The 27639-nt window shown below is 35.9% G+C and overlaps 2 protein-coding genes across 10 annotated transcripts in view; one reads left to right on the top strand and one right to left on the bottom strand.

Moving 5' to 3' along the window:
• The window catches only part of LOC105210995 (protein 4.1 homolog), an 83064-nt gene that overhangs the window by 41252 nt on the left and 14173 nt on the right, over window positions 1-27639 (bottom strand). Inside the window, exon 1 of one of the 9 annotated variants that reach the window (XM_054233974.1) lies at window positions 6558-6707. The exons of the other annotated variants lie outside the window; for them this stretch is intronic. The gene's annotated coding sequence lies outside the window, so the exon portion shown is untranslated. Of the gene's footprint in view, window positions 1-6557; window positions 6708-27639 lie in introns of those variants that run through there. 9 annotated transcript variants of the gene reach the window in all.
• LOC128922681 (piggyBac transposable element-derived protein 4-like) lies at window positions 12912-15405 on the top strand. Its single transcript, XM_054233981.1, has 2 exons — window positions 12912-13686; window positions 13745-15405. The coding sequence occupies exons 1-2, from the start codon at window positions 13251-13253 to the stop codon at window positions 15190-15192; spliced, it is 1884 nt and encodes a 627-aa protein (XP_054089956.1). The 5' UTR covers window positions 12912-13250; the 3' UTR covers window positions 15193-15405.

Below are 27639 nucleotides of genomic sequence, written 5' to 3'. Positions count from 1 at the left end.
TCGATGCAGTACCCGCTGGAGGAAGCCGCGGAAGAGGACGACCTCCACTCCGGTGGAAAGACCAAGTGCAAAGTGACCTGGCTTCACTTGGTGTTTCCAGTTGGCGCCAAAAAGCAAAAAGGAGGAATGAGTGGCGCGCTCTGGTGGATTCGGCTATAATCGCTTAAAGCGGTTCCTACGCCAAATATATATATATATAAACTTTCAAGAACTATATTATCATTTCGAAAACATCTTTATATGTATGTATATGTATAAGTTAAAGAAATGTGACATAGTTTCTGTGGCAAAATAACGGCAAAAATTGTTTTTAAAAGTGCGAATTTTTTTTGTTAGGTTGATTAAAGATAAAACCACATTTCATAAAGGAAGTTGATCGGCGTCAAATGAACGACTGGAATGCGTTGAAGGATGGCTGACTATTCTAAATAATACATACATACATATTTATGTATGTATATAAATATTTAATTTAATATTAAAGCAGAAACTACAACAAAACAAACACTTTGTTCATTAGTTTCATTAAACTTCTTAAAGAACGCAGGCATTTTAAGGTCGCGCAAAAACTTTTTATCGCGAAACAAATATCTAAATATGTATATGTACATTTATTTATTTGAATTTATTTAAATAGTGAAATGGAATTTTTTCATTGCAATAAACAATTCATAATTCATATACAATCAATTTTGCTATAGTAATCAACGCTTTCATATGCTAATATCCACATCGAGCCTACTGTCGGCCCTCGAATTGAGGCCGACGTCGATAGATTGTATGTACATATGTATGTAAAAGTAAATGCACAATAGAATTGCAATGATTTATTACACAATTAAAGCATATATAAATATATAAATAGTTTCATATTTTGCAACGGACGTGAACGCTTGAAAAATTCACGCTCAAGTTACAAGCTGCGGTTTGTTGAACCACATACCGGCACTGGATTGATTGGTTGACTGACACTCTGATGGTACAGGCGACTTCATATACATATATGTATGTGTGTGTACATCATTTACATCATGAACATAATAATTATAACAGTATATGCATATGACACATAAATTTATTGAGCAATAATAATAATAATGATTCACTGGCATCGGAATGTCACATAGTTAATAATGTGTCGGTTATATACGTACACAATAGTGCTATATGCTTATATGTATGTACAGTACATTTCTATATGTATGCATGTATTTGTGTGTAGATTGCCAATATCTATCAACAAAGCAAATATCAAATCTCACACATACCCGTACATAATTACATACACACATCTAAATATACTTACATAAGTATTTGTAAATTATAGACTCACCTACCACAAGCTACAGGATGGGCGCCGTTAGCACATCTAAGGGCTGCCGCACCAATACTTGATGTTGCACATGTTATTTGCAAATAAAAATAGTAATAAATACTATATTCTATTATTTTCACTCAACAAGTGCAACGAACCGCGCAATAATTTGCCAGATAAGACAAAGCTTATGAGCTTATACATACATTCATACAGTGGCCGACAAAAATCTATATACACCTCCCTTTTTGTTAGTATGAAAGTTTTAGAAAAATGTGTTGATACAGTAATCTTCTTTCTAATTACAACAATTTAATTTAATGTAACCCATTAAACGCGAAAGCTAAATAGCAAAGATAGAGGAACCAAAGTTTGTGTGGATACTACAAGGGTTGATATGTACACAAAACTACAAACAAAAGTTTCGACCCCTATCCGGGGGGGTCTGCACGACCCGTGACATATATGTAACGCTCGCGGGTTTCTGTTATGTAATACAATGTTTGATACTAACATGTAAATAAACATTTCCATTGGATTTAATTCATCAATTTTATTATTTTAATTATAAAGTTTACAAAAAGAAAACGAGACAAGTACAAACGTATGAAAATTCATCAATTTTAGGTTGAGAAAGAAAACTCAAACTGGTCTAAAGTGAAGGTTTTAGAAACAATCCACACACAAACCTACGTCACACTTTACACATTTGGTGTTTATTGATCGCTGGCAGTTGTTTCCAGCACAACGTCTCCTGGTAGGATTTCTAACTATGAAATGGCCAATTAGGTCATATCTAGTATCAAGCTCAATTTGCGAATCCGGACGTCTAAATCCCCATGGTCCTCGGACTTGTCCATAAGTACGATAAAAGTGATTAGCAATGGTTCTTCTAAACTGTAGCTGGGTTAGCCCGTTTCCGCCTTTTCTATGTAAGAGCCAAGCATTTTGAATGGAGACATCAACCAACCAGGTAAAAATTGAGAACCACCACTTCTTCCCTCTAGCTCCAATCCTGTAAGCGTTAACGTTTTGGTCCATACGGTCTGTTTCGCCCATATTCTTATTATACATTACGATAGCATTGGGGACTTGAACCTGAATTCGAGCATGTTTTGCCCTAGAGTATATTCCAGCTGTCCCTACCGGTTCCTTCCCAAATAAAGTTGATGCAACGGAAACTACTGCATTGTCTACCCATTTCGTGACTGTAATACCGCATTCAGAAATCCGGGAACTAACCATATAACCACGTTCCTTTTTTTTCAACTTATCCTTCAGTGGCAAAGGGCAAGAGGTTGGTATTGAATTTTGCCGAATTGTACCAGTTCCTCATATCCCATTTTTTTAATCCAACCAAAACAGGTATTGAAGTGAAGAGATTATCGAAAAAAATTGAAATGGAAGTGGCTTCCACGTTTCATCGAATTCATCGATCATTGAAAACAACGGAGCAGCGTTCTTTCCATAGTTTGCAGGGTACTCTTCGTTCGTCCTAGGGTTTTTTCCCTGATACATCTCGAAGTTTAGAAGATAACCGGAAGGCGTATTTAGACATCACATTTTATAACCAAATCTCAACGGTTTGCCTCTAATAAATTGTTTACAACCGGTATTTTACCGGTTATCAAAGTCGGTATTTTTTCTTGTAACAATTTCACAATCCTCGACAAGCTGTGTATGTGACAAGTTTTCCAAAGTACCGCCGTCTTCATCTGCCGAATCATTACCTGAAAGAGCACCCGCGTCAGGAGCCTCTATATATGTATATAGCTTCCACCTCTTCTTCTTCATTATTAGTCAATTCGTCCAAAACTGCGCAAACTTCTTCAACAGTTAGTTTTGCCCTAATAACGGAAGAACACGCACATAAATATGTATATTATATATAGTTATACAATTCATAAGGTGAACCCGCGAACGTGACATATATGTCACAGCTACACAAGACGAAAAAAAAACTACAAATACAGTCATTTTAAATATTTTTTTTTTATGTAGCATAAAATTTCAAACACAATCAAAATATACAAAACACTCTTTTCACATAAATAGGAGACACTTTATTAAAAATCGTACTTACCGACAACGTGTTCCCATTTCGATAGTTTTTTTAGGTGTGTGTGCTACACTAAACGGAAAATGCAAAATATAGCGCACACTTATTCTTTGATTTGTTCACTTCAATTCTAATTTATAATTTGGAACATTTAAAATTGCATTTCGAAAAAGTCGTAGATTTATGTGAAAGATCGGAGCGTTACATATACGTAACACTAGCGTTTAATGAGTGAATTTAATTTAATTTAATTTAATCTAATCTAATCTAATCTAATCTAATCTAATCTAATCTAATCTAATCTAATCTAATCTAATCTAATCTAATCTAATCTAATCTAATCTAATCTAATCTAATCTAATCTAATCTAATCTAATCTAATCTAATCTAATCTAATCTAATCTAATCTAATCTAATCTAATCTAATCTAATCTAATCTAATCTAATCTAATCTAATCTAATCTAATCTAATCTAATCTAATCTAATCTAATCTAATCTAATCTAATCTAATCTAATCTAATCTAATCTAATCTAATCTAATCTAATCTAATCTAATCTAATCTAATCTAATCTAATCTAATCTAATCTAATCTAATCTAATCTAATCTAATCTAATCTAATCTAATCTAATCTAATCTAATCTAATCTAATCTAATCTAATCTAATCTAATCTAATCTAATCTAATCTAATCTAATCTAATCTAATCTAATCTAATCTAATCTAATCTAATCTAATCTAATCTAATCTAATCTAATCTAATCTAATCTAATCTAATCTAATCTAATCTAATCTAATCTAATCTAATCTAATCTAATCTAATCTAATCTAATCTAATCTAATCTAATCTAATCTAATCTAATCTAATCTAATCTAATCTAATCTAATCTAATCTAATCTAATCTAATCTAATCTAATCTAATCTAATCTAATCTAATCTAATCTAATCTAATCTAATCTAATCTAATCTAATCTAATCTAATCTAATCTAATCTAATCTAATCTAATCTAATCTAATCTAATCTAATCTAATCTAATCTAATCTAATTTTATTTTATTTTATTTTATTTTATTTTATTTTATTTTATTTTATTTTATTTTATTTTATTTTATTTTATTTTATTTTATTTTATTTTATTTTCTGTTTCTATTTTTCTGTTTCTATTTCTCAAACCAACACTGTAGGGGTGTAGTACCAGACGCTGACATCATCGCCGAAAACAAAACACTACATTCTATTGACTATGCATTGGAAAACTATTTACTATGAGAAAATTCCCATCGAAATATTTGATGCAAATTTATGCAACATGCAATTTTCAGCTGTTGTATTATGTGAAATATTATCCATTCAAATTCACGAACACTCTGATAATTTCCTCCATTTTTGCATTCTATGTCGGCATAACTAAAAATACTTTTCGAATTTAATTATAAATAAATTATTAGGAAAATATGCGTTCAGATCTCAGAAAATAATTTTATTTGAATAATATTGCCCTTTCAAAGCATATTTTTCGACAAATTTAACCCTTGTCATATTGACATACAGTCAAAAACGTTCCTCTGTACAAAAAATTAAAATTTGTTGTACAAGAATGATGAATGGGAGATCAATATGAACGAAAATGTGAGAAAGTTGTATTTACAGTTATTGTGAAAGTTTGACAGTTCGTTTAAATTATGCCGTTGCGTTTTACAATCTTGTCTCTCATTCTTGTTGTTATGCACCTGTTGGCTCATATGCAGTGGTTATCAGTAGGTTTCTCTCATGAGATTTCATAGATTACTTCCTCATCATTAATTAAAGATCCAATACTGACTTTATTCGCAAACCATTTCTAGACAATAAATGTGTAGAGCATTGTTCTTTTACTCTTTAAATAGAGGCTAAAAAAAAAAATAAAAAATTAACTCTCTTTCTGTCGGTTCTGTTCTGAACCATTCTAAGTAGCATTGTAATTATCACGAAAATATTTCACGCCTCTAACTAAAAATTATGAGCGTCCACTATTTGCATCAGAAACTGTGCGGACGACCAATTTGTGTTTACATTTATTTACTTTTAAAAATATTTACATATATATACTATATATATACATGCTGTCGGTATGATTGAAAATATTTGTTGGCACATCTTCGCCGCTCCTCGAAATTATTTGTCTCACACGGTGGTCGAGCCAAAAAGCCACACAAATATTGAAAGAGGTCGAGGTGAACGCTATGAAGAATTCTCGCGATATATTGCTTATGTTTTCTGTGCGATATATGAATTTACACTATAGCATTTTATTAACACACGCCCGCTAAGGGGGTGGCGTAAAAGCTGACGACAATGCGTAAATATTCAACTGCACAATAAGAATTAGTCATTTGAAGATTTTTGTTTATATTTATAACTGTATAGTAAAAGTGAACCGAAATTCATTCATTTTGGCTTTTTGAGTTGCTACTCTTAAGGGTTAATGGCATTTGCGGTTTTGAGAATTATATATGCAAAAAAAAAATATTTTTCTTGCAAGGTGTATTCGATACTAAGGCAGAAAACCTGGGAAAGAATAAACAATATAATGTGAAAATATCTACGTGCTAAATGAGTTCTCACAATTAAACTTTGAAATGTCGTACTTACAATATGATGACTCAGATACTATACTAGATTGTGTTGAAAACACTTTGAGATTAATAGAATGTTTTGACGAATAAGCGAGTTAGGTTCCAAGGTAAAACAAGCTTATTCCAAATAGATAGTATATTTCGGGTCTCATTGCTGAAGCAGATATAGACTGTTAGAGGTTTTGTGACGAGTTTCCACTGTTTTAACTTTTCTTATATGAAATTCGACTTATTCGAAAAGTCTTATAAGACTTCTAAGCTTCACCGTGATTTTCATATCTTCTCTTTTTTTATGAGATGCTTCTGCGTTTTTTGAAAAATTTATAAACTTCTATAATTTTAAATATGTTCTCTCGCTCACAATCTTATCCGATTAGTAGTATTCGTTGTTCATTCTTGCATCATACATCGTTTAATGTCCTGATCACTTTGCAGCGCACCCTATATGTAACTGACAAACTTTTGCAAGCGACCCTGCTATCTTATATTCGTACATATGCGTGAATATAGTGAGCATAGCATTTAATTAAATTATCATATGTGTGACTAATTAACACCAACCACTCACTTGTAATTATTTTTCGAAACTGTGTTGTAGTTTTTGCCTACTTTATGGCTGAAAACTCGTGTGATAACATCAGACACAAAACACTTATGACATCATCTGTAATTGCCGCACCTTAATCACCGACTTCATGTGTGTGCGGCACAATTGCAACTAAGCAACATAATTGAATTTAATATAACGGGATACGAACCGATTTCATTGAGAGTATAACGGATATATGTATATATGTATGCACGTATATTATATGTACAGTCATTTCCGCTTCCACGAAAGTATATAAAAATTCTGTATTATATATAATATATAATATAATCATAATCGAGAAAAGCATGCAAAAATGAAAGAAACAACTTTGACACATATTTAATCGCTACGTGATTTCCATATAAGACCTGAAAGTTTTTTTTTTGTTTTTAAATAAGCACTCAATACGAACTCAACCGTTTATTTATCACGTATATACTATATATTCTTATATATATATGTAGATTTCTATATTTAAACTTAATATACTTTAAAAATATCAATCTAATTTTACTGAGACTTACATACATTTAAGTAGGGTTAGGTTTAGCCTAACCACATTTAAGTGACAAACCACAAAGCAACACCAGCTTAATATTCAAGAAATTCCAAGATCTTTGCTTACCTGAAAACAAAGAAAATAATAATAAATTTCATTAATAATTTTGATTAAAGTTTTATTCAAGTTTTATACAAGTAAGAAAAGGCTAATTCTAATTTTATACTCTCGCAATTTATTGATATACATAGGGGAAGTTATGACCCGATTTTAACCATTTTTGGTAGAGAGACACACTATTAGAAGAAAAAGATACTCTCTGAATTAAATTAAGATACTTATCTCAGAGATTTACCGATATTTTCGATGAAAAATACCCTAAGGCACTAAGTTCTTCATATTCGATATCCGGGGTATTGAAAAGTTATAGTCTGATTTAGATAATTTTTTTACAAATGATGCCACAGATAGTATTTGTGTAAAATTTTATTCCGCTATCTTCATTGATTCCTTATGTATATATTATAAAGTGAAGCAATAAGATGGAATTCAAAATTGAGATTTATGGGAAGTAGTCGTGGTTGTGAACCTATTCCACCCATTTTCCACACCTGTCATCAGTGTGTCAAGAAAATATTATATACTGAATTCCATTGAAATCGGTCGAGTACTTATGAGGGTCGTACGATTTCGAGATATCTATAATATAAAAATCCAAAATATTCGCAAGTACCAATATCAAAGTGATATTTACTAACTTATTCATTACCAACATGAACTCATTTAATAATATACGGTCTTCAAAAGAAAAAGGAAAGGCTGCAAGGAAAAGTTATAACAATTATAGCATATATTGGTTAATTTCTAATATTTCTTTATTTTATTTCAATAAGTCTTTAAATAATTTTGATTATTAAAGTTGAAGGTATTTTCTATACCATGACCTACGAATTTTGAAAAGTATCAAAAATTATTTAACAAAATGGCGTAGTTCTGGAAAAAAATCGTTTTTTAGGTAAAAAATGGTCGTTTTATTAATGCCAAATTGACCAACCAATCAAAAAGATAGGTCATTGTATAGTAAATATATTCAAGAATACTCAGTTTAAATCGATCGATCAATTTCTCTTTGAGTTATGATATCAGCAATTTTGAAAAATGTTGTTTCGAGAAAAACGAGTTTAAAGTTTCGACTATGGCAGCGTTCGCTCTAGAATGCTGTCTTTCAAAACTATTCAAGACGATCTTACCGCTTTCTCAGAATATTTGTGAAAGTATAAACTATCGAATAAGCAAGAAATACAAAAAATCGATTTTTTGAAAGTGTCACACTGGTATAGCCCCCTATGTTTATTATACATAACAATAATTGGAAGATTTATCCTGGGATTTTATAGCAATTAGTCAATAAAAAAGATCATATCATAAATTTTATAGATCCAATAGACACTTCTCAAATAACTTGAGCTGTATGAGCAATTTTCATAACCTAACTGTAGCGAATTTCACAGTTCATAAAAGACGACTGACAAATTTGTGTTTTCACTTGAGATTTGTTTATAGCGTTGACATAGTATTTATTGTATTGCTTACAACCTTCTTGAATTGAATAAAATATTTTGCAAGTTCTATACGCAACTCTTTAAGACGAACAAAAGCACGAATGTCCTCTATTAGCACAATTTATAATTTAATCTCTTTTAAATTGTCGCGAAGTACAATAGTAAATAAATACATATACATATGTATGTAGTACATGTGATTACAGGCATACACACAATATGCATGTCTATTTCAAATGAAAAAAACTGCCGAAAATTGCAAAATAATGACAACAATTTTTGGCAATTTAGAATGGGACAATTTCAGTGGAATTATGTCATTCACAATGAGATCACAAGTATGCGCAAATGTACACACATTTCGGACACGCCCGTCCACCAGTGACTCGGTCTGTGCACCAGCTTCAGTGATGTCAACACGGCATGTATGATGCAAACAGTAGCCGCATTTGAATTTACGAGCGTGCGAAAACGCATTGAAATATAAAGTGAAAAGAAAAACTAAAAAAAAATGAATTAATTAACAAATTACTGTTTGTTTTACTGAGTTTTTTATTCAACCAACATTTATGAAGTTCATAGTTTCATACTTATGTATATATGTATGTAGGTACTTCACTTAATTTATATAATTATCATTGAAAATATATGATTTATTAAAATTAATTATTAGCTCAGCTGAAATAATTTTTTGGTTCACCACAACAATATTCGGTATACTCGTTTATGCGAGTGGCCAAAAGAATAAACGTTAAACCAACGAAATACATACATGCAAAGCAACAACTCAACTCGAGAGTTTTAGAGATTTCAAATGCCAAGTTTAAATAAAAAACTTGCCAAGTTTATAAACGATTTTCTATGATCATTGTGTAAGAACTCCAGTAAAATATTTGAGAATTTTGCGAAATTTTGACAAAAACCTGGAGCCAACTTCGCTCATACACAAGAATTTGTAAAGGATAATACTGCACATAATTCTTTTTACGCTTTCTTACATATTTTATTTCGAAAACGGATGTATACTAATGTATCTCTTCTCCCGCAAATGTCTTTTTAATATTTTTTTCGAATAAAATCTGCAATTTGAGAGCTTAAGGGGTTACATGGCTTTCGTGGGTTCAAAAAATCGTTTTTTTTTTTTGTTTTTTGGCTTATTAATTTCTACAACATCTCAAGAATATTATCTTAAATTTCGATCCGAATAATAGTTTCGGAGATACAGCCTTTCGAAGGTGTGCGCTCCAAGTCAGGTATTATTGTTACTCAAAACTTTAAACACGTTTTTCTCGGAACCGTGTTTTCAAAATCGGTTTTCAAATGTTCTCAAAAACTACTCAATCGATCGTGATGAAATTTTGCACAGGTGTCCGAGATACAATTTACTCGTTTTTGGGCGGATTTGAAGGATTTTTTTCAATGACAACTATTTAAACAAAAACTAAATGTCAAGCAAATTTTAGCGACATTTTTATTTCTTTGGAAAAATGTCTGCCAAAATTCCAATTTTTACTCTTTTTGTCTTTCTTTCGTTCAAACACGAGTTTATGGTCTTAACTAAAACACTTATTTTAGTTTTGTCATTTTGGATAATCCTGTCAGGAATTATGCTGACAACACGGACGCACCTTTTTTCCGAGGGTCACCAGAAATGACGTCACAATGGAGGAGTTTTAATTTTTTTGAAAATTTCAGAAATGATTCTTTAAATATATATCTACAAGACAGAAAAAAGATTGAATTAGAGAAATAAAATAATAATTTTTTAAAATAGAAAAAAAATATTGAAATATGTTGGCCTTTTTTATCCGACAAAAACCCATGTAACTCCTTAAGAGGCCTGTGTTGACTATAAATTAAAGTTTAGTTTGAAAGTTATTTTTATTTTTATAAATTTTCTATGAAAAATATTAATTCTAAATATATTTCTATTTCAGTAAAACCCTCATTAATATCCTTTATCTTCCAAAAATCTAACCACTCAGTCATTATTACATTCCACGTCGTTCCAGTCACACTATTAATCATGAATTTATGCCATTTCCAATCTCAGCTAATTGTTAATCGATATTATCGCGAGCAAATAAAATATTTATGAACATGAAAATTGGAAGTCATGAAAGCAGCTAATAACCGCCACTGTTACCATACATTATACATATTATAGTCCTTAGAAACAGTGAGAACGGTAAAAGGACTCGCTATACGTGTGGCGCGTGTCAACAAACTCAAATTTCAGTGCGGAATATGGGTAAGCAAAAGCTGGGGAAACGAAAAATTTGGGTCAATCAATAATGGCAACGCGTTCCAGACATGTTTCTACGCCATGCGTGAAATTGTACATATTATAAACAAAATATAGAATTTCACTATACATACAGATATACTATGTATAGCATAGAATTGCTTATGACTATTTGCTGATGTGATATTTTTGTTGTACTGTGTACAGTGCTATGCTACTAAGCTCGCTAGTTGCAACACACCCAGCTGTGCACAAGTGTCAAAATGGGCGAGTCCACACCACTCACTCAACTACTAAAAATTACAATTCGGCATGTGCTTCAGAACTTTGCACTCGCTGGGGTTACGTGGAACTGATACTAAATCACTCACTCACTAAAAATATGTAAATTTGGTGTGAAATGTGCAATGTTGTGGTGAAAAGTCCAAAATATTTTTGGAATTTTCATTTGACAACACATGCACTAGTAGCAATGGAAGTGTGGCCACTGTCGCCGAAAACTAAGTAGAGACATTCATTTTGCTGCGAAAACAACTTCTATACGATTTACATATAAGTAAGTGTGAGGAAAAAGTCAATGTTTACCCAATTTATAATTAAATTAAGAGACCTGCCTATCACCATCAACACCTATTTCCTTGAAATTTTTTTAAGTAAATTAAATTTAATAAATAAGTTGGAAAATACAAATGCTCCAAAATAAGAATGCCTCACATTGAAGGCCTTATAATCCTACTCAAAAACCAAAAATAATTAGTTATTTTGAAAATGTAAAGTTTTATATTTTCTACCATTATGAATTTTAAACACCCGAGGACCCACAAAGTTCGAAAAGAACTAAACATCAAGCTCCTTGCAAAGAACCACCAGAGCGGAACAGCAATGGACCCTCAGGTTCGGGGGCCAGCAGTGCAGAGAAGGGCAAGAGGTTCTATGCTGAGGCGGCAGCTAGAAACGCAGTTCCCTTAAACTGCCCCAGACCTTTCAGTTCTCTCAAACGCTGCCTAAAGCAATAGATGCTAGAGGAACATCTCAGGTCCTGGAACATGTGCACAAAACTACTATGGAGTAATATTGACACTAGACAGACCAAAAACCGTATTATTTTGAGCAAATGAGAACTAAGCTGTATCACAGGGTTTAACACGGGGCATCTACCACTAAGAGGCCACCTGCAGAGACTTGCTATAATAGTATTGGATGACGAGACACTAGAGCATTATCTTTGCGAATGCCCAGCTTTCTGTCGGTTAAGAAGAGATACCTTCCATGGCTCCCAATACTCTAATCTAAGAGAAATTCGGCAGCTGGGATGGAAAAAACTCAGAAGCTTCGTTAAATCGACCGAGTTGTTCAGCTGATGCTTATCAGAGTACATTCGGGGAGTACAATGGACCTAATGATGGCCTAAGTGCGCTCACTTGCGGTCAGGCTCTCTTCGCCTTCATTTTCAACCAACCAACCTTGAATTTTAAAAAGTTTTAAATTTTTATAACCCCAAAGAAATCTTGTCACAATCGATTTAGACTCAAAAATTTCCTTGCAAAGAATCGCAAAATCAAAAAAATAGAATTTCGTGCTAAGAATAAATCAATATTATATAAACACTTGTTCCAATACTTGCCACTACTCGTATAACATTTTCATAGGAAAGGAGAGGAAAAAAATAAATTCGTTGTAATGCTGAGCTATGTAGGAGTTCTCCAGCACTGTGTTTTCGTAAACTTTGCTATTTTTAGCGTTTGAAGTTAGCGCACGTAATAAATAACGCTGTTGTATTCGCACGCATTCGACATCATATCTTGCACACCCAGAGAAATATATAGTACATATCTATATATGAAAGTATGTATTCACATTTATGTATCTAAATTTTTTGTAACACATAAATGAGTTGTAAATATGTTTCCATTGGTCTTTGCAAAAAGTATTTAAATACATTTACATATATTTAAATTTTTTACTTAGAAATATGTACAAAGTAAGGAGAGAACGGATGTAAAAAAAAGTATATAGTTGAGTTTAACCCTAGAACCATAATATGCGTAAATTTTACGCATATACAATTTTCAAATTGTGTTTGCACAAGTGTGCCATGACGTAACGGTACCCAGCGCCGGCAGTGCTTGTAGCAATTAGTTTTATATATGCAGGAATGAGAAAACCCAGCAAATGTGGTCATTTGAAGGTTTGAGAGCAAGTGCAGCACAAGTCTATGCGTAAAATTTACGCATTGTTGGTAAAAAGCGAAAAAATCGAATACGTAAAATTTACGCATTGTTGGTAATAAGTGGAATAATTATTCGTAATAAAAGTATACAACTGTTGTGCAAATTTTATGTAGGCTTGTTTTCACTGACGAAATGGCAGCTGGAAAACCGTGTTTTTCAAAACAAAAATTTGATGATGACGATATAGAGGTTATTCTGCATGATGAAGATTTTAGTGATATCAGTGGAGATGGAGAAGAGGAAAATGAAGATTTCGATAGCGATGATAGTTTGGCCGATATGAGCTATTTTCCTGATCCAATTGATGAAGCAGAGGTAGAAAAAGAACTAGAAGTTGTCTGGTCTGAAAAAAGAAAAACAGCAACAGCATTGGAGGGGAATAAGCAGACAAAAATAAAACGTAAAACTTTAACATTGCCAAATTTGGAACAAGAGTTGGATAACCAACTTGCGGAAATTGGGGAAAATAGTCAAATTTTGGGCAAAAACGGTCACATTTGGAATAATTTTCCAATAAAACGTGAATACGGTAAATGCGCAGCACGAAATATTATATACATTCGGCCAGGTAATAAAATAATAATGAGAGAAGTACACTTTCGTACATCTACACTAAATATTTACAGGACCATCGGGTAACGCCAATGAAGCCATGGAACCAAGCGATGCATTTAAACTGTTTATTAGTGACGAGATATTGAATATTGTTTTATACCATACAAATGCCAAAATTTCTCAACTAAGAAATAAATATCAATCAAGAAATGCCACGGTTTCAAATACAAGTCTTATGGAATTGAAAGCCTTGTTGGGTTTGCTGTATTTGTCTGCTGTTTTGAAGAGCAACCATCTATCAACTGATATCTTGTTTGACACTTCTTATTCGGGCGATCGATATAGAGCGACAATAAGTAGACATAGATTCGAGTTTCTTCTAAACTCACTTCGTTTCGACGATATGACTAAAAGAGAAGAGCGGAAGAAAAAGTCTTCATTTGCGCCAATTTCTGAAATTTGGGATATTTTTGTTGATAGTTGTACAAAGAATTTTAAGCCTGGTTCCTATGTAACCATCGATGAGCAACTTGTTGGTTTTCGAGGTAGATGCCCATTTAGGATGTATATTCCGAACAAACCAAATAAATTCGGAATAAAAATTGTAATGGTCTGCGATGTCGCTACAAAATACGTTATTAACGCAGAGCCGTATCTCGGAAAGTCTACTAATACTCAAGGAAAACAACTAGCCAATTACTTTGTTGAAGGACTGACGAAACCTTTGCATGGAAGTAACCGGAATATAACAATGGACAACTGGTTTACGAGCATCCCTTTGGCAACAAAACTGTTAAGTAATCCCTACAGTATGACAATTGTTGGCACACTACGTAAAAATAAAGCTGAAATACCACCGGAATTACTTGACACTAAGTCACGGCAGTGTGGCTCATCCCGATTCGTTTACAATGAGAATATGACTTTAGTGTCATTCCAGCCAAAACAAAATAGGAATGTACTATTACTTTCGACGATGCATATTAATGGAGCGCTAGACCCAACCACAAAAAAACCTGAAATTATACTCACATATAATTCGACCAAAGGCGCAGTTGACACTTTTGATCAGATGACTCAAAATATTTGCTGCAACAGAAAGACGAAACGGTGGCCACTTTGTTTCTTTTACAATATGTTAAATATTGCTTCAGTTAATGCCTATGTTTTATATAGTCACAATGTAACACGAAACGGTCTTAAGCCTATGAGTAGGTCAAAGTTTGTACTTAAACTTCATGAAGAACTCACACAACCGTGGCAAAAGGAACGATTGCTAAATGCACGGTTGCCTACAAAATTAAAAGAAAAAATAAATGAAATAATAAAAACTAACAACCCAATAGGTTCAATAGTTAGTCAAAAAGCTTCTCCGCAAAAGGCGAAAAGGAAATACTGCACATTTTGCCACTACACAAAAAGACGATTTACTACAACATATTGCTCTGTATGCAAATCATCAGCAATTTGTGGTGAACATCAAATTAAAGTTTGTAAAAACTGTGTTAATGAAATTTAATCTATTCCTTCTCTTTTCTTTAATAAAATGAACTGAATTTTCTTTTAAAATCTTATACTTTATTTTAAAAATAAATTGTTTGATAAGAATTATCAATTTAGACTGCAAAATGGCTCAAAATCGGGTTATATTAGGCGGATTCTCATTTCTGCGTAAAATTTACGCATAGTTGGTCTTAACGTAGTATAGAATGACGTTATGGTTCTAGGGTTAATAAAAGATAGTATGTGAAAAACTTCTGAAAGAGGAATAATACATTTGTATTTTATTACAATGCAAGCCACTCGCACGTTCGATTTGCCATCCTCCAAGTAAATTGGATATTTTCTATCTGATAAACATAAGTAGATCATAGTTCCCGTTTAAAGATATTCATTCAAAATAGAGATATGAGGAATGACTTTGTGACACCCAGATAGTCCTGACGGATCGTCAACAGCGTTATTATTCGACAAAGCGCTTGGACTCTATTATAAAGTTCTTTAGACGGCTAATGTCGATTCCAGTCACTTCATTAGGTGCCTACCGATGCGTTTAACATAAGACTGGCAAATGCTGGACATTGTGGAGTGGAGAAGTTCATGCTTCGACAAAGCATTTGTACTCTATTATAAAGTTCTTAAGTCGGTTAATGTCGATTCCAGTCATTGCGGTGGGTTCGCTGAAGATAAACCTACCGAGGAGTATTAACCTAAATCCAACGAATGCTGGAGATTGAAGAAAGAAGTGCTTGGATGATTCCTCTTCGCCTTCCTGCAAACAGGTTTGAAAACTAGCATCTGGCTTGATCCCTAACCTCACCGCATGTGTGCCTATTGGACAATGACCAGTAAGTACACCAACGATTGCAGCGAGATGAGCCTTTCTAAGCAACAGCAGCTAGAAGAACCGTTTTCGATACACCACAGACCCGTTGTTGTCCAGCGATGGCGAACTCCCTCGAAGTCAGTGTGTCCAACGCTCTGGCGCGAGTGAACCACGGACTATCCACTCCGACGTCAATGCTGCTAGGGTACCCTCTCTTGCAAGCTATTCCGCTAGGCAGTTTTCAGAATTTCCGCGGTAATCGAGTACCCAGACAAGTCGGCCGGTACTATATACATACCTAATTTATAAATAGATTGTCTTTTTAATAGACGACATTTCAATACAAATTCAGCCAAGAGGAAAAATTCGGTAGTGTCGTCCCTCAAATACGTTTGTTACGAAGACAAGATCCATAACCAAGATTGGATATATCAACTTCATACAATTAATAATTTTAACACACTTTTTAGGAATCAAAAAAATCGGAAGATTAATGAGTACTGAACGTTTTTATAGAAGGTTCACAATTGAAGTAAATAATTGGGATTGAAAATTATGTTTTAATTTTTGCTTAATATTCTGACTTTATCTGACCCATGAACAGCAGAGCGTGAGAAGTGCGAAAAATGCAAATTATAATTGGATTTACAAGACTATATATATTCATTTGAAGTATTTGCATATAAATAAAGTATATTGAAATGCAAATGCACTTGGTAAAAGCTGATAAATCAGTTCCGTTCCACTTACGCGCTCGTCGCCACAACCACACATTCATACATATAGTTCGTGGCACAAGCACTCGTCTTTAAATTCGCAACATTCGCTGGCTTATTACACAGCCATATACCGAATATTCACAGCGCTGACCAAAAGCTAGCAGGAAGTCATCGACAAAGTTCTTAAAGTTTGTAATTGAAGATGCATAAACCAGTTCCAAAGAACTCAGTGCAAACTATTTGACAGACTCGAGAGTATGGAAGGAAGGCATGCACCGCGAGCTGCGCTGCTGACCAATTGGAATGGCGATCCACAAAGTTGTATGGTCACACGGAACTCACAAGTGCCATGTATGTATGTTTGTATACAGGAAACCCATTCATGCTCGCGTAGTATCTGCAATTACCAACACATCTCCCCCAAACATCTTCACTTGCTCCTTAACTTGGCGCACTAACTTTTGACGGCAGTGCAGCCGAAAGAAAAGTAAACTCATTGACGATCGAACTCGTTGCGGCCCCGTTGGGTGGCTATCAATTTTCACTTCAAAGCGGTTCAATGAATAGCTTGAGACGGCATTTAAGTCATTTAACTTTGATCACAAATCGGTGATAGGCGTTCGTTCGCCGGCCGTTTGAAAGTTACGCCAATTAGTGCACACACACATACACACACTCTCGCAAGCTACGACCAATGGTGCTTGAAGAGCTAGAGCTCATTTCTTAATGCAAACACACTTAGACAAGACAACAGTTAGTAAGACGTGCCAATCAAAGCTACAGTGCTTAGTTCACTAGAAGCGTCTGCCGTTATTGTTGGAGTTTGCTGCCACCATTCCTTTATTTTTGCAAGTGCTCCACTTAATTATTGTTGTCCTTTTTTCCTCTTCGTCGAAAGATTCTTTATGTGTGTTATTTGTAGCGGCGCTGAAGTGTGTAAACTTTGATTTGTTTTTGAGCTCCCAAGGAAGGAGCCAATTGAAGAGTGATTATCTAAGAAACAACCGTTATTTGTTTGCATGCCCTCCATTACTATTCAAGCACGTACACACATATATATTATACATGTTTTCATAGAAAATAGTAGTGAAGGGAGCCGGGACTGAAACCTGCACCATTGGACTCATGTTTTTGATAGTAGAAGAAGTGGCATTTTTCACCTCAGAATTCGTAATCAGCGATCCCGAAAACCCCCTCGTAACAAGTTTCAGACGCTGCATGGAGGAAGGCGAAGAGCCGAATCTTCCAAGCACTTCCTCTTTCAATGTCCATCATTCGCCAGACTTTGGTTAAAACAACTTCGTATGCACATCTTCGGCGAACCCAGCGAAGTAACTGATATCGACATTAGCGGACTTCAGAACTTTATAATAGAGTCCAAGCGCTTTGTCGAATCATAAGGTTCTTAGCGATCCGTCAGGAGTATCTGGGTGTCACAAAGGTACCCAGAGACCGCGGAAATGCTGGAAACTGCAAGACGGACCAGCTTGCAAGAAGGTACCCTATCAGCATTGACGTCGGAGTGTAGTCCATGGTCCACTCGCGCCAGGTCGTTGGACACACTAACTTTGAATTAGTTCGCCAAACGCTGGACAACAACCAGCAGCTGTGCAGTAGTGAGGTCTTTCTGGCCCGCGATTGATCGAAAACAGTCCTTCCAGCTGCTGTCGCTTAGGATGGCTCATTCCGCCACAATACTGTACCTTGTCTAATAGACATGCGTTGAGATTAGTGATCAAGCCAGATGTTAGTTGCCAAAGCTGCTTGGGGAACGCGAACAGGAATCATCCAAGCACTTCTTCCTTCAATGTCCAGCATACGCCAGACTTAGGTTAAAGACCTCGGTAGTCACATCTTCAGCGAACCCTGCGAAGTGAATGGAATCGACATTATCCGACTTATTCCTTCAATGTCCAGCATTCGCCAGACTTATGTTAAAACAACTTGATATGCACATCTTAGGCGAACCCAGCGAAGTAACTGCAATCGACATTAGCCGACTTTCTATTTCTTTTGTAGGTATTCCTGACATCGTTAAAATCGACGCACGAGCCAAATCCATTTATCACAACAGCATTTCTGTGGCGTCCAACAGCATGGGAGCCTCTAAATCAGCTGTGCAAGTGTAAATTGTTATTTTGTTTTGTTAGTTATTCTTTGCACCATGTTGCATGCAGCCGACTACAATGGCAGGCACAATGACAACAAACACAAATTACAAGCAACGCAACGCCGTAGTTTTATATAAACAAATCGCCAATAGTCAGCAGTCAACGAAACGCACACAAATACACTTCTACGCGTATACAAATATACAACAAAAACAAGCAACAAAATAAACAATGTCATTTACACCGGCTGCGTTCGAAGTAGGACACTTCATTGCTGCAACGGAGGCTGCAACATCAACAAGTGACACATGCTCGCTGCTGCAACACACTCACACACAAATATTTTCATGTGTGTGTGTTTGTGTGTGTGCAGGCCAAGTTGCTGTTGCACATGACACACTTGCTTTGGATTTTGATTTGATTGCCAGGCGCCTCATTGGAGCGAGGTGCTAACGAATACATTTTATTTTTATGCTTAGCAATAAAGCGAATAGAGGATTTACATACATACTTAGATGCCGGGTGTGGTGCTGTGACGTGATTCAAGGGGCCTTTGCAGATTTTCTCTTAAAATTAATGTTTCAGCAAATGTGTGAAATACTTTGAAAGCCTCACCGAAAAACAAATAAAAAATTTTATTTTAAAATTCTTTCAATAAGTTATGGCGTTCCTCCACATAAGGAATTATAGTAAATTCATGATTTGATGATATAGGAAAATATATTGACTTAATTTGAACGGATTTACGGATTGAAGTTAACAGCTAAATCGGAATTATTTCTCTCCATTCTCTTTCAAGCAGATGTAACGGTATATGGACTGCTCCGAAGTGTAGCATACTACAGGGGGATGAGCATCCACTTCGAAAGTAGAGCGACAATTTTGGCCCTGAGCTCGCTGAATGTCTGCTCAAGCTAGTTAAGGACTGTCTTAGGTCATTCGCGTTAGCGTCAAGTCATTATCAGACCCATGTGGCTTCCGGGTCACAGCGAAATCGCTGGGAACTGCAGAGTAGATGAGCTCGCAAGAATCGACACCCCTCGTCATGTTTCACCATGCTGAGAACACGACGGGTCGCCGTTGTCCACTTGTGTTCTAGTACTGAATCACTGGAACTCGATACGATACGTACGAGTCTGCTTTGCGACCCATATAGATGTCTTCTGGCATCACAACGGACTGGCACTTTTAGCTATCCAAGTGGGATCCATTCCGTTACCTGTTTTTCTCCTATCCTAACCTAACCTTTAATTTTAAAATGAGTTTTGTCTTTTTAACTCGCGTTTGATGATCTAATGATTTAAAATTATAACCGTCCATCTAGAAATACTTTTTGAGTTTTTTCATGAATGGATCTTAGCATCGGGCGAAGTTTGATGAAACAGCTTTTTATCGAGTTTCAGACTCTCATTATACTGCAGCATTTTAGAATCAGTAATGACTACTTAGAAAGTAGCAGTAGATCCAATATCCACTAAATCTACGCCGTTCGCAGTGCATTGATACTGGCCTTGAATTCACTGACCGTGCACTCGAGATTAGATAAGGAACACCTTGCCTCGACATCAATAGCATGGTACAATTTTATGCTAAAACTGGTATACATCAGGGGGAACCCCGTAAATTAAAAAGTCGGTATACCCATTCGGAAATATCTCCATTCATCAAACAAACAGTCAGCGCATTCGATACTTGGCTCTCACGTCATTGTTGACAGTCAGAACTTTGAAGTCGTAGATAATTTCGTATACCTTGGAACCTGCAACAACAACAACAATGTCAGCCTTGAAATCCAAGCAGAATTACTCTTATCACCAGGTGATACTTTGGACTGAGCAGGCAAAGTAAATTCCTCTCTTGACGAACCAAAACCAAACTCTACAAGTCGCTCATTATGCCCGTCCTGATTTATGGTGCAGGAGGGGGGACGATGACGATGTCCGATAAGACGTGTACAATAGGAGTTTTTGAGAGAAAGGTTTTGCAGAAGATTTATTGTCCTGTGGCAACGGTGAATACCACAGACGATGGAACGATCAGCAGTATGAGTTATACGACGACAAAGATATAGTTCAGCGAATAAAAAGACAACGTCTGCCCTGGCTAGTAGGTCATGTTGATCGAATGGATGAAAGTGCTCCAGATTTGAAAGTATTCTATGCAGTACGTGCTGGTGGAAGCAGAGGAAGAGGAAGACTTCCACTCCGATTCAAGTGGAGAGCGACCAGATTTCACTTGGGATTTGCAATTTGCGCCGAATTGCGAGTAGAATAGAAGAATGGCGCTCTACTTTTGATTCTGCTATAATCGAATAACGGTTCCTACGCAATTTAAAATGAATTCGAATGATTTCTTAATTGACTCTTATTTATCTTTAAATGTTTTAAGCATTCCCTATTCTTCTTCTTCTTCTTGACTGGCGTAGACACCGCTTACGCGGTTATAGCCGAGTCCAAAACAGCGCGCCACGCATCTCTCCTTCTGGCAGTTTGGCGCCAATTGGTTATTCCAAGCGAAGCCAGGTCCCTCTCCACCTGGTCCTTCCATCGGAGTGGAGGTCTCCCTCTTCCTCTGCTTCCACCAGCGGGTACTGCATCGAATACTTTCAGAGCTGGAGCACCTTCATACATTCGAACAACATGTCCTAGCCAGCGTAGCCGCTGTTTTTTTATTCGCTGGACTATGTCTATGTCGTCGAATAACACATACAGCTCATCGTTCCATCGTCTGCGGTATTCGCCGTTGCCAATTCTTAAGGGACCATAAATCTTCCGCAAAACCTTTCTCTCGAAAACTCCTAGTACCGTCTCATCGGATGTTGACATCGTCCACGCTTCTGCACCGTAAAGTAGGACGGGAATGATGAGAGACTTGTAGAGTTTGGTTTTTGTTCGTCGAGAGAGGACTTTACTTTTCAATTGCCTACTTAGTCCATAGTAGCACCTGTTGGCAAGAGTGATTCTGCGTTGGATTTCCAGGCTGACATTGTTATTGCTGTTAATGCTGGTTCCCAGGTAGACGAAATTATCTACAACTTCAAAGTTATGACTGTCAACAGTGACGTGGGAGCCAAGACGCGAATGCGCTGACTGTTTGTTTGACGACAGGAGATATTTCGTCTTGTCCTCGTTCACCACCAGACCCATACGTTTCGCTTCCTTATCCAGTCTGGAGAAAGCAGAACTAACGGCACGGGTGTTGTTTCCAATGATATCGATATCATCGGCGTACGCCAGTAGCTGTACACTCTTATAGAAGATTGTACCTTCTCTGTTTAGCTCTGCAGCTCGTATTATTTTCTCCAGCATCAGGTTAAAGAAATCACACGAGAGTGAGTCACCTTGTCTGAAACCTCGTCTGGTATCGAACGGCTCGGAGAGGTCCTTCCCGATCCTGACGGAGCTTTTGGTGTTGCTCAACGCCAGCTTACACAGCCGTATTAGTTTTGCGGGGATACCAAATTCAGACATCGCGGCATAAAGGCAGCTCCTTTTCGTGCTGTCGAAAGCAGCTTTAAAGTCGACAAAGAGATGGTGTGTGTCGATCCTATTTTCACGGGTCTTCTCCAAAATTTGGCGCATGGTGAATATCTGGTCCGTTGTTGATTTTCCAGGTCTAAAGCCACACTGATAAGGTCCAATCAGTTTGTTGACGGTGGGCTTTAGTCTTTCACACAATACGCTCGACAGAACCTTATACGCGATGTTGAGGAGGCTTATCCCACGGTAATTGGCGCAAATTGTGGGGTCTCCCTTTTTGTGTATTGGGCAGAGTACACTGAGATTCCAATCGTCAGGCATGCTTTCTTCCGACCATATTCTGCAAAGAAGCTGATGCAAGCACCTTATCAGCTCTTCGCCGCCGTATTTGAATAGCTCGGCATTCCCTATTAGTCTTTAAAAAACCATATACTGATTAGAAGAACTTAAAAATAAATTGGATTTTTGGTAGAACTAGCTTCCTTATCAAGGCTGAGAAAAAATAATATATTTAAACAAACGGTAAAAGAATGTCTTGCAGCCATTCTGGACGGATTTAATTGAATGAATGACACCTTAAATGTCAATTAGAAGGGAAAACTACAAATGTAAACCAGACTTTGGCGGCTTTATCCGGCTAAAATAATTAGCAAAGAACTTCGGAATTCACCAGCGGAATCTATTTATGGTTAACGAAGTGTGTGTCTCTTTTTTCTAACTTTGGAAAGTTGTATTCGCGTTTACGGCTTATTTGTAACGAATAACTGGTTGCAATTGCAATTGCCAATATTTAGAATTGCAGCACTTGACCGCGATACGCGACTGATTGACGGCTGAGTGACACGACAGCCGGCGCATATGCACTTGCAGTGAGCCAATGATTAACTATCTTACCAGGCACATACTAGTACACATAGCTGGCAAGTGTAATCACACTCGAATCCGGTTCCCCTTAAACACATTGGAGCGAAATGCTGTTACATGCGAATCCCAGTGAATGAATTGACTGTGCGAAGATGGGCTCGGCGGTCAAGTTAGGCAAAGAAGTGGCGTTTCAACGCTGCGCAAAGCTATGCACACCTTCACACACGGTTGTCTGTATGTACAGCGGTGGTGTATAATTGTAGGTGCGTATAAACATGTAGGTGCGTATAAACATGCTGCCAACCGTCTGCTGAGTCCGCTGCCATAAAAGTAACTCATAGGCGGTTATCATGTTTATTGTTGTTGTTGTTATAGTACATATTTGTATGGTTTATTGGCATGTTTGTTTTGTACGGCTTTCTGACCACAAATCACTTACCACGACCACAAATGCGACTCAGCAACACCACACCAACCTGGTGTGCGCGCGTGAAAGCCATGACCGCTGGCAAAATGCAAGTAATGAAGAGCCTACAAATGTGTACGAGTACGGCTAACTGGTAGTATAGACAACAGTTAGAATTCAAAAAAGCAAAAACAAGCTGAAAACTGTTTGCTACAGTAGAAAAGCCATAAGCCAGGCATACACACGTCATACATATATGTACATATGTACATAATCAGTGTTGTCTCTCTGACTTCTTTAGCACGCCTCTACCCTCTGCAGCAAACCAAGCCTAGAGCTGTGACTGGACGCCTCGACACGCGTTGGTAAGCACAGCAAGCAAAACAAAACTAAGTATATATGTATGTGCATATTGAATTTACATACACATATGTATGAATATGCCTGTACATACAGTTATGTGAAAAATAATAAGAACAGCAATGAATGAAAAGTAAACTTCAATACAATACAAATTCCATAAGAAAATTGTAAAGTTTTCGCACACATTTCGTAAGCAGCCATTTTTTGTTCAACAAGGCCAAAATACGAGTGTGCGTTTTAATAAGGACAGTCTATCGTTTCAATATAATAACGAAAGTATTTTTAGTAAAACGTGTTTATTTTCAAAGATAACGTAAGAATAATACGTGTAGTTTCAATATCAATCAATTAGAACATGATTCTTTTATTTTTTGAATAAATATTGGTAAGGGTCAGACGTGATATCCGAAAACTCGAGAACATTTTAAAAAAAATTGTCAAACATTGAAATTTGTACAGAAAAGTAGGAAATTTAATTTAATAATCCAAAACAATAGTCGAATAAGCCATCACAGAGGTTCCTAAAGCTCAAAATATCATTATCTGTCAGAAAAATATATTTCGCTGTGATAAGAATAATTTATTTATTTCTTAAAAAAAAATTAAATATAATTTTAATAGTGATGTTGACCCATCATCTATTCGCATGGTGCTTACAAATGAAGATCTCAAGCCCCTATGGCCAAGAAATATGCCTATGTTGCCAAAAAAGAAAAAACAAACACTAATCTTCGCTGAAGGACATGTGCTTAGACATTTCCTAATCTGACAAAAGAAATGTAAGGTTATTTAGTTCTGGACTAGGTATTCATCGCATAAGAAAGCAGAAAAATTTAGTTTAATACTCTAAGTACACGATAAAGACCGCTAAATATGGTGGCGGAAAAATTATGGTTTGGGGATCATTTTCATACAACGGTCTAGGGCCATGCCATAGCTTACAGGGCACTATAAAGGCAACCAATTATGTTGTGATACGCCAAAAATGTATGAGATAGTATTCTCAAGATAATATGGCACTTAGACGGATAATTCATTAAGACAACCATCCAAAACTCACGGCTAAGTGTACAAACGAGCGGTTTGGGGTCAACAATTTTACTATGGTGGAGTCCCCACCGCAATCCCCGGATTTAAATTCCACAGAAAACTTTGTGGAATAAAATGAGAGAAAAGTTTTCAATGAATAAGGATGAGCTTTGGCAATTTTTCAGAATTCTGGAACGCATTTCCGGTTTTAAACTGCCAAAACTTAGTTTCCTCCATGCCGCAGCGATATGGATTCAATTTAAATAACCATAGCCATTCAAAAAACATATTAAACTAATTTGAAACTAATATTAACAAATTTGAAGGAAACCCAGTTTCATATTTATACTCTCGCAACAAAGTTGCTTGGGAGTATTATAGTTTTGTTCACATAACGGTTGTTTGTAACACCCAAAACTAAACGAGTTAGATATATGGTTATATATAGGGTTTGGGGGCCCCGCCCCCAAATAGGTTTAGTGTACATATCTCGGAAACCAATAGAGCTATATAAACCAAGCTTTCTGCATTCGTTTTTTTTAGCTACTTCTTAATACAGTTCAAAAATGAAAGAAATCGGATAATAACCACGCCCACCTCCCATACAAAGTTTAGGTTGAAAATTACTAAAAGTGAGTTAACTCAGTAACGAAAAAACGCCAGAAACACTAAATTTCACATAAGAAATGACATATGGAAGCTGTGCTCAGATTTTTTTACAAAATGGAAAATGGGCGTGGCGTCGCCCACTTATGGGTCAAAAACCATAATTCAGGAACTACTCGAGCGATTTCAATGAAACTTGGTTTGTAATAGTTTCCTTACATCCCAATGATATGTTGTGAAAATAGGCCAAATCGCTTCACAACCACGCCTACTTCCTATATACCAGAACTTTGAAGACGATCTGAATCGTTTACTTTACAATATATAAAGTAAGCACTAGTGAAGATATCGATGCAGAACTTTGCACAAATACTACCTTTATAGTGTTGCAGCCCCATTCTAAAAATCGTCGAAATCGGACCATAGGTTTTCAAGGACCCATTAATCGAACATGAGGACCTCAGTGCTTCTAACCTAATATTATGGTTTCCAACTTTCAATGGACTTTATACAATATATATGACGAATATGTGGGTCAAATTGTGTATTATATAATATAAATAAAGTTAAATAAATAAATTGCGAGAGTATAAAATGTTCGGTTACACCCGAACTTAGCCCTTCCTTACTTGTTTTATATAATATTGTAATTCTTTTAGTAAAACTAGAGGTGTCCTTATTATTTTTCACTTGTCAAAAACGGCAATTTATAAAAAGAAATTAAAATAAAATACAAAGCTTTGCTAAATCTTCATAAAACTAAAGAAACATTTAATTTGAATATGTCGCTAGGACACTGTCCTTATTATTTTACACATAACTGTATCTGTATACTCAGCTACGTTATGTATAATAGAAAGCTATTTCGTCGATGTCAGTGCACTTTTGTGGCAGCAGAAATGCTTAGCATACAAACATAACTACAAACGCACACACGTACATACATATATACGAACCAAATAGAATTTCATGTAAATAAATTATATTGTGGGGAAAACGACGCGCAAACACCAGTTGTTGTTACATTGTTGTAAGCGTGGATTACATGTATGTGGTAAGAGCACGATATCCACACACACATTCACTTTAATAACAGCACACTATGTTAAATGCATGCTTTTATCTGTGTGCGTATTTGGACATTGACAATGCGGCTAGCCAGCCGTCGTGCTTTATGCTCCAGCACAGAAGTTACTCAAGCGACTGAAACTCAGTTTTATACACGCATACAGAATTGTTAGTGTTTATGCGTGCTTAGGCTGAAGAGCATTTGGGGAGAGGGCATATACATACATACATATGTACGTACATGTAAGTAACTGTTTGTTACTATGGCTAATAGTACTTCAAATAAATGTAGACAGACTAACTGAGGAAATACGCGTAATTAATAAATGTTTATTACTTCAAAAAATTGGAAAGTTATATGCATAGTGATATTGCACTATAAAACCATAAATGTTGGAAAATTACGCAACAGTGTTGCCATTTCGCTCCAAATACAAGTAAAGAAAAAGTTAGAAAAGTTAGCCAAAAAAAATTATAAATTTTCCAACTCTTCGATGGTGACAATATTGGTAACAAATAAGGCACAGAAATTCCAATAAATAAATATAAGTGAAAAAACTCATTTGAACTTAACAAAAAATCGAATATAATCGAATCGGGTGTAACCGAACATTTTATACACTCGTAATTTAGTGACGTATCGGAAGCCGATGGAAAAGGTTCAGCTCCTTGCAGCGCTATGTATAACGGGGACCCTAAGAACCACACCAACGGCTTCTCAAGAACGAATATTATACCTGCCACCTATAGATCTCTGTGCCGAAAACTGCGCGGCGAAATCGGCGGGTCGACTGATGGCAACAAATGAATTTACATACAGATCATTCGGACATAGCACGGTTGCTAAGGGCAGCAGAGCTAGCTTCCAACGCACAAGCCCAATACTCTAAAATTAACATATACAGGTGCATGGCAAGAAAACTCATATCTCGCTGGAAGCATAAAGGTATGTGCAAAGCGGTAGATCACAAATATTCAAGGTTCCTACTGGAGCT

The sequence above is a fragment of the Zeugodacus cucurbitae genome, chromosome 6, assembly GCF_028554725.1.
Source record: "Zeugodacus cucurbitae isolate PBARC_wt_2022May chromosome 6, idZeuCucr1.2, whole genome shotgun sequence".
Classification (NCBI taxonomy): Eukaryota; Metazoa; Arthropoda; class Insecta; order Diptera; family Tephritidae; genus Zeugodacus; species Zeugodacus cucurbitae.
Note: the sequence above shows the minus strand (reverse complement) of the source record. Positions and strands in the feature narration are given on the sequence as shown.

Coding starts and splice junctions, on each gene's coding strand:
- LOC128922681 (XM_054233981.1), top strand. CDS start 13,251: ATGGCAGCTGGAAAACCGTGTTTTTCAAAACAAAAATTTGATGATGAC. Junction 13,687..13,744: donor TATTATATACATTCGGCCAG/GTAATAAAATAA, acceptor AAATATTTACAG/GACCATCGGGTAACGCCAAT.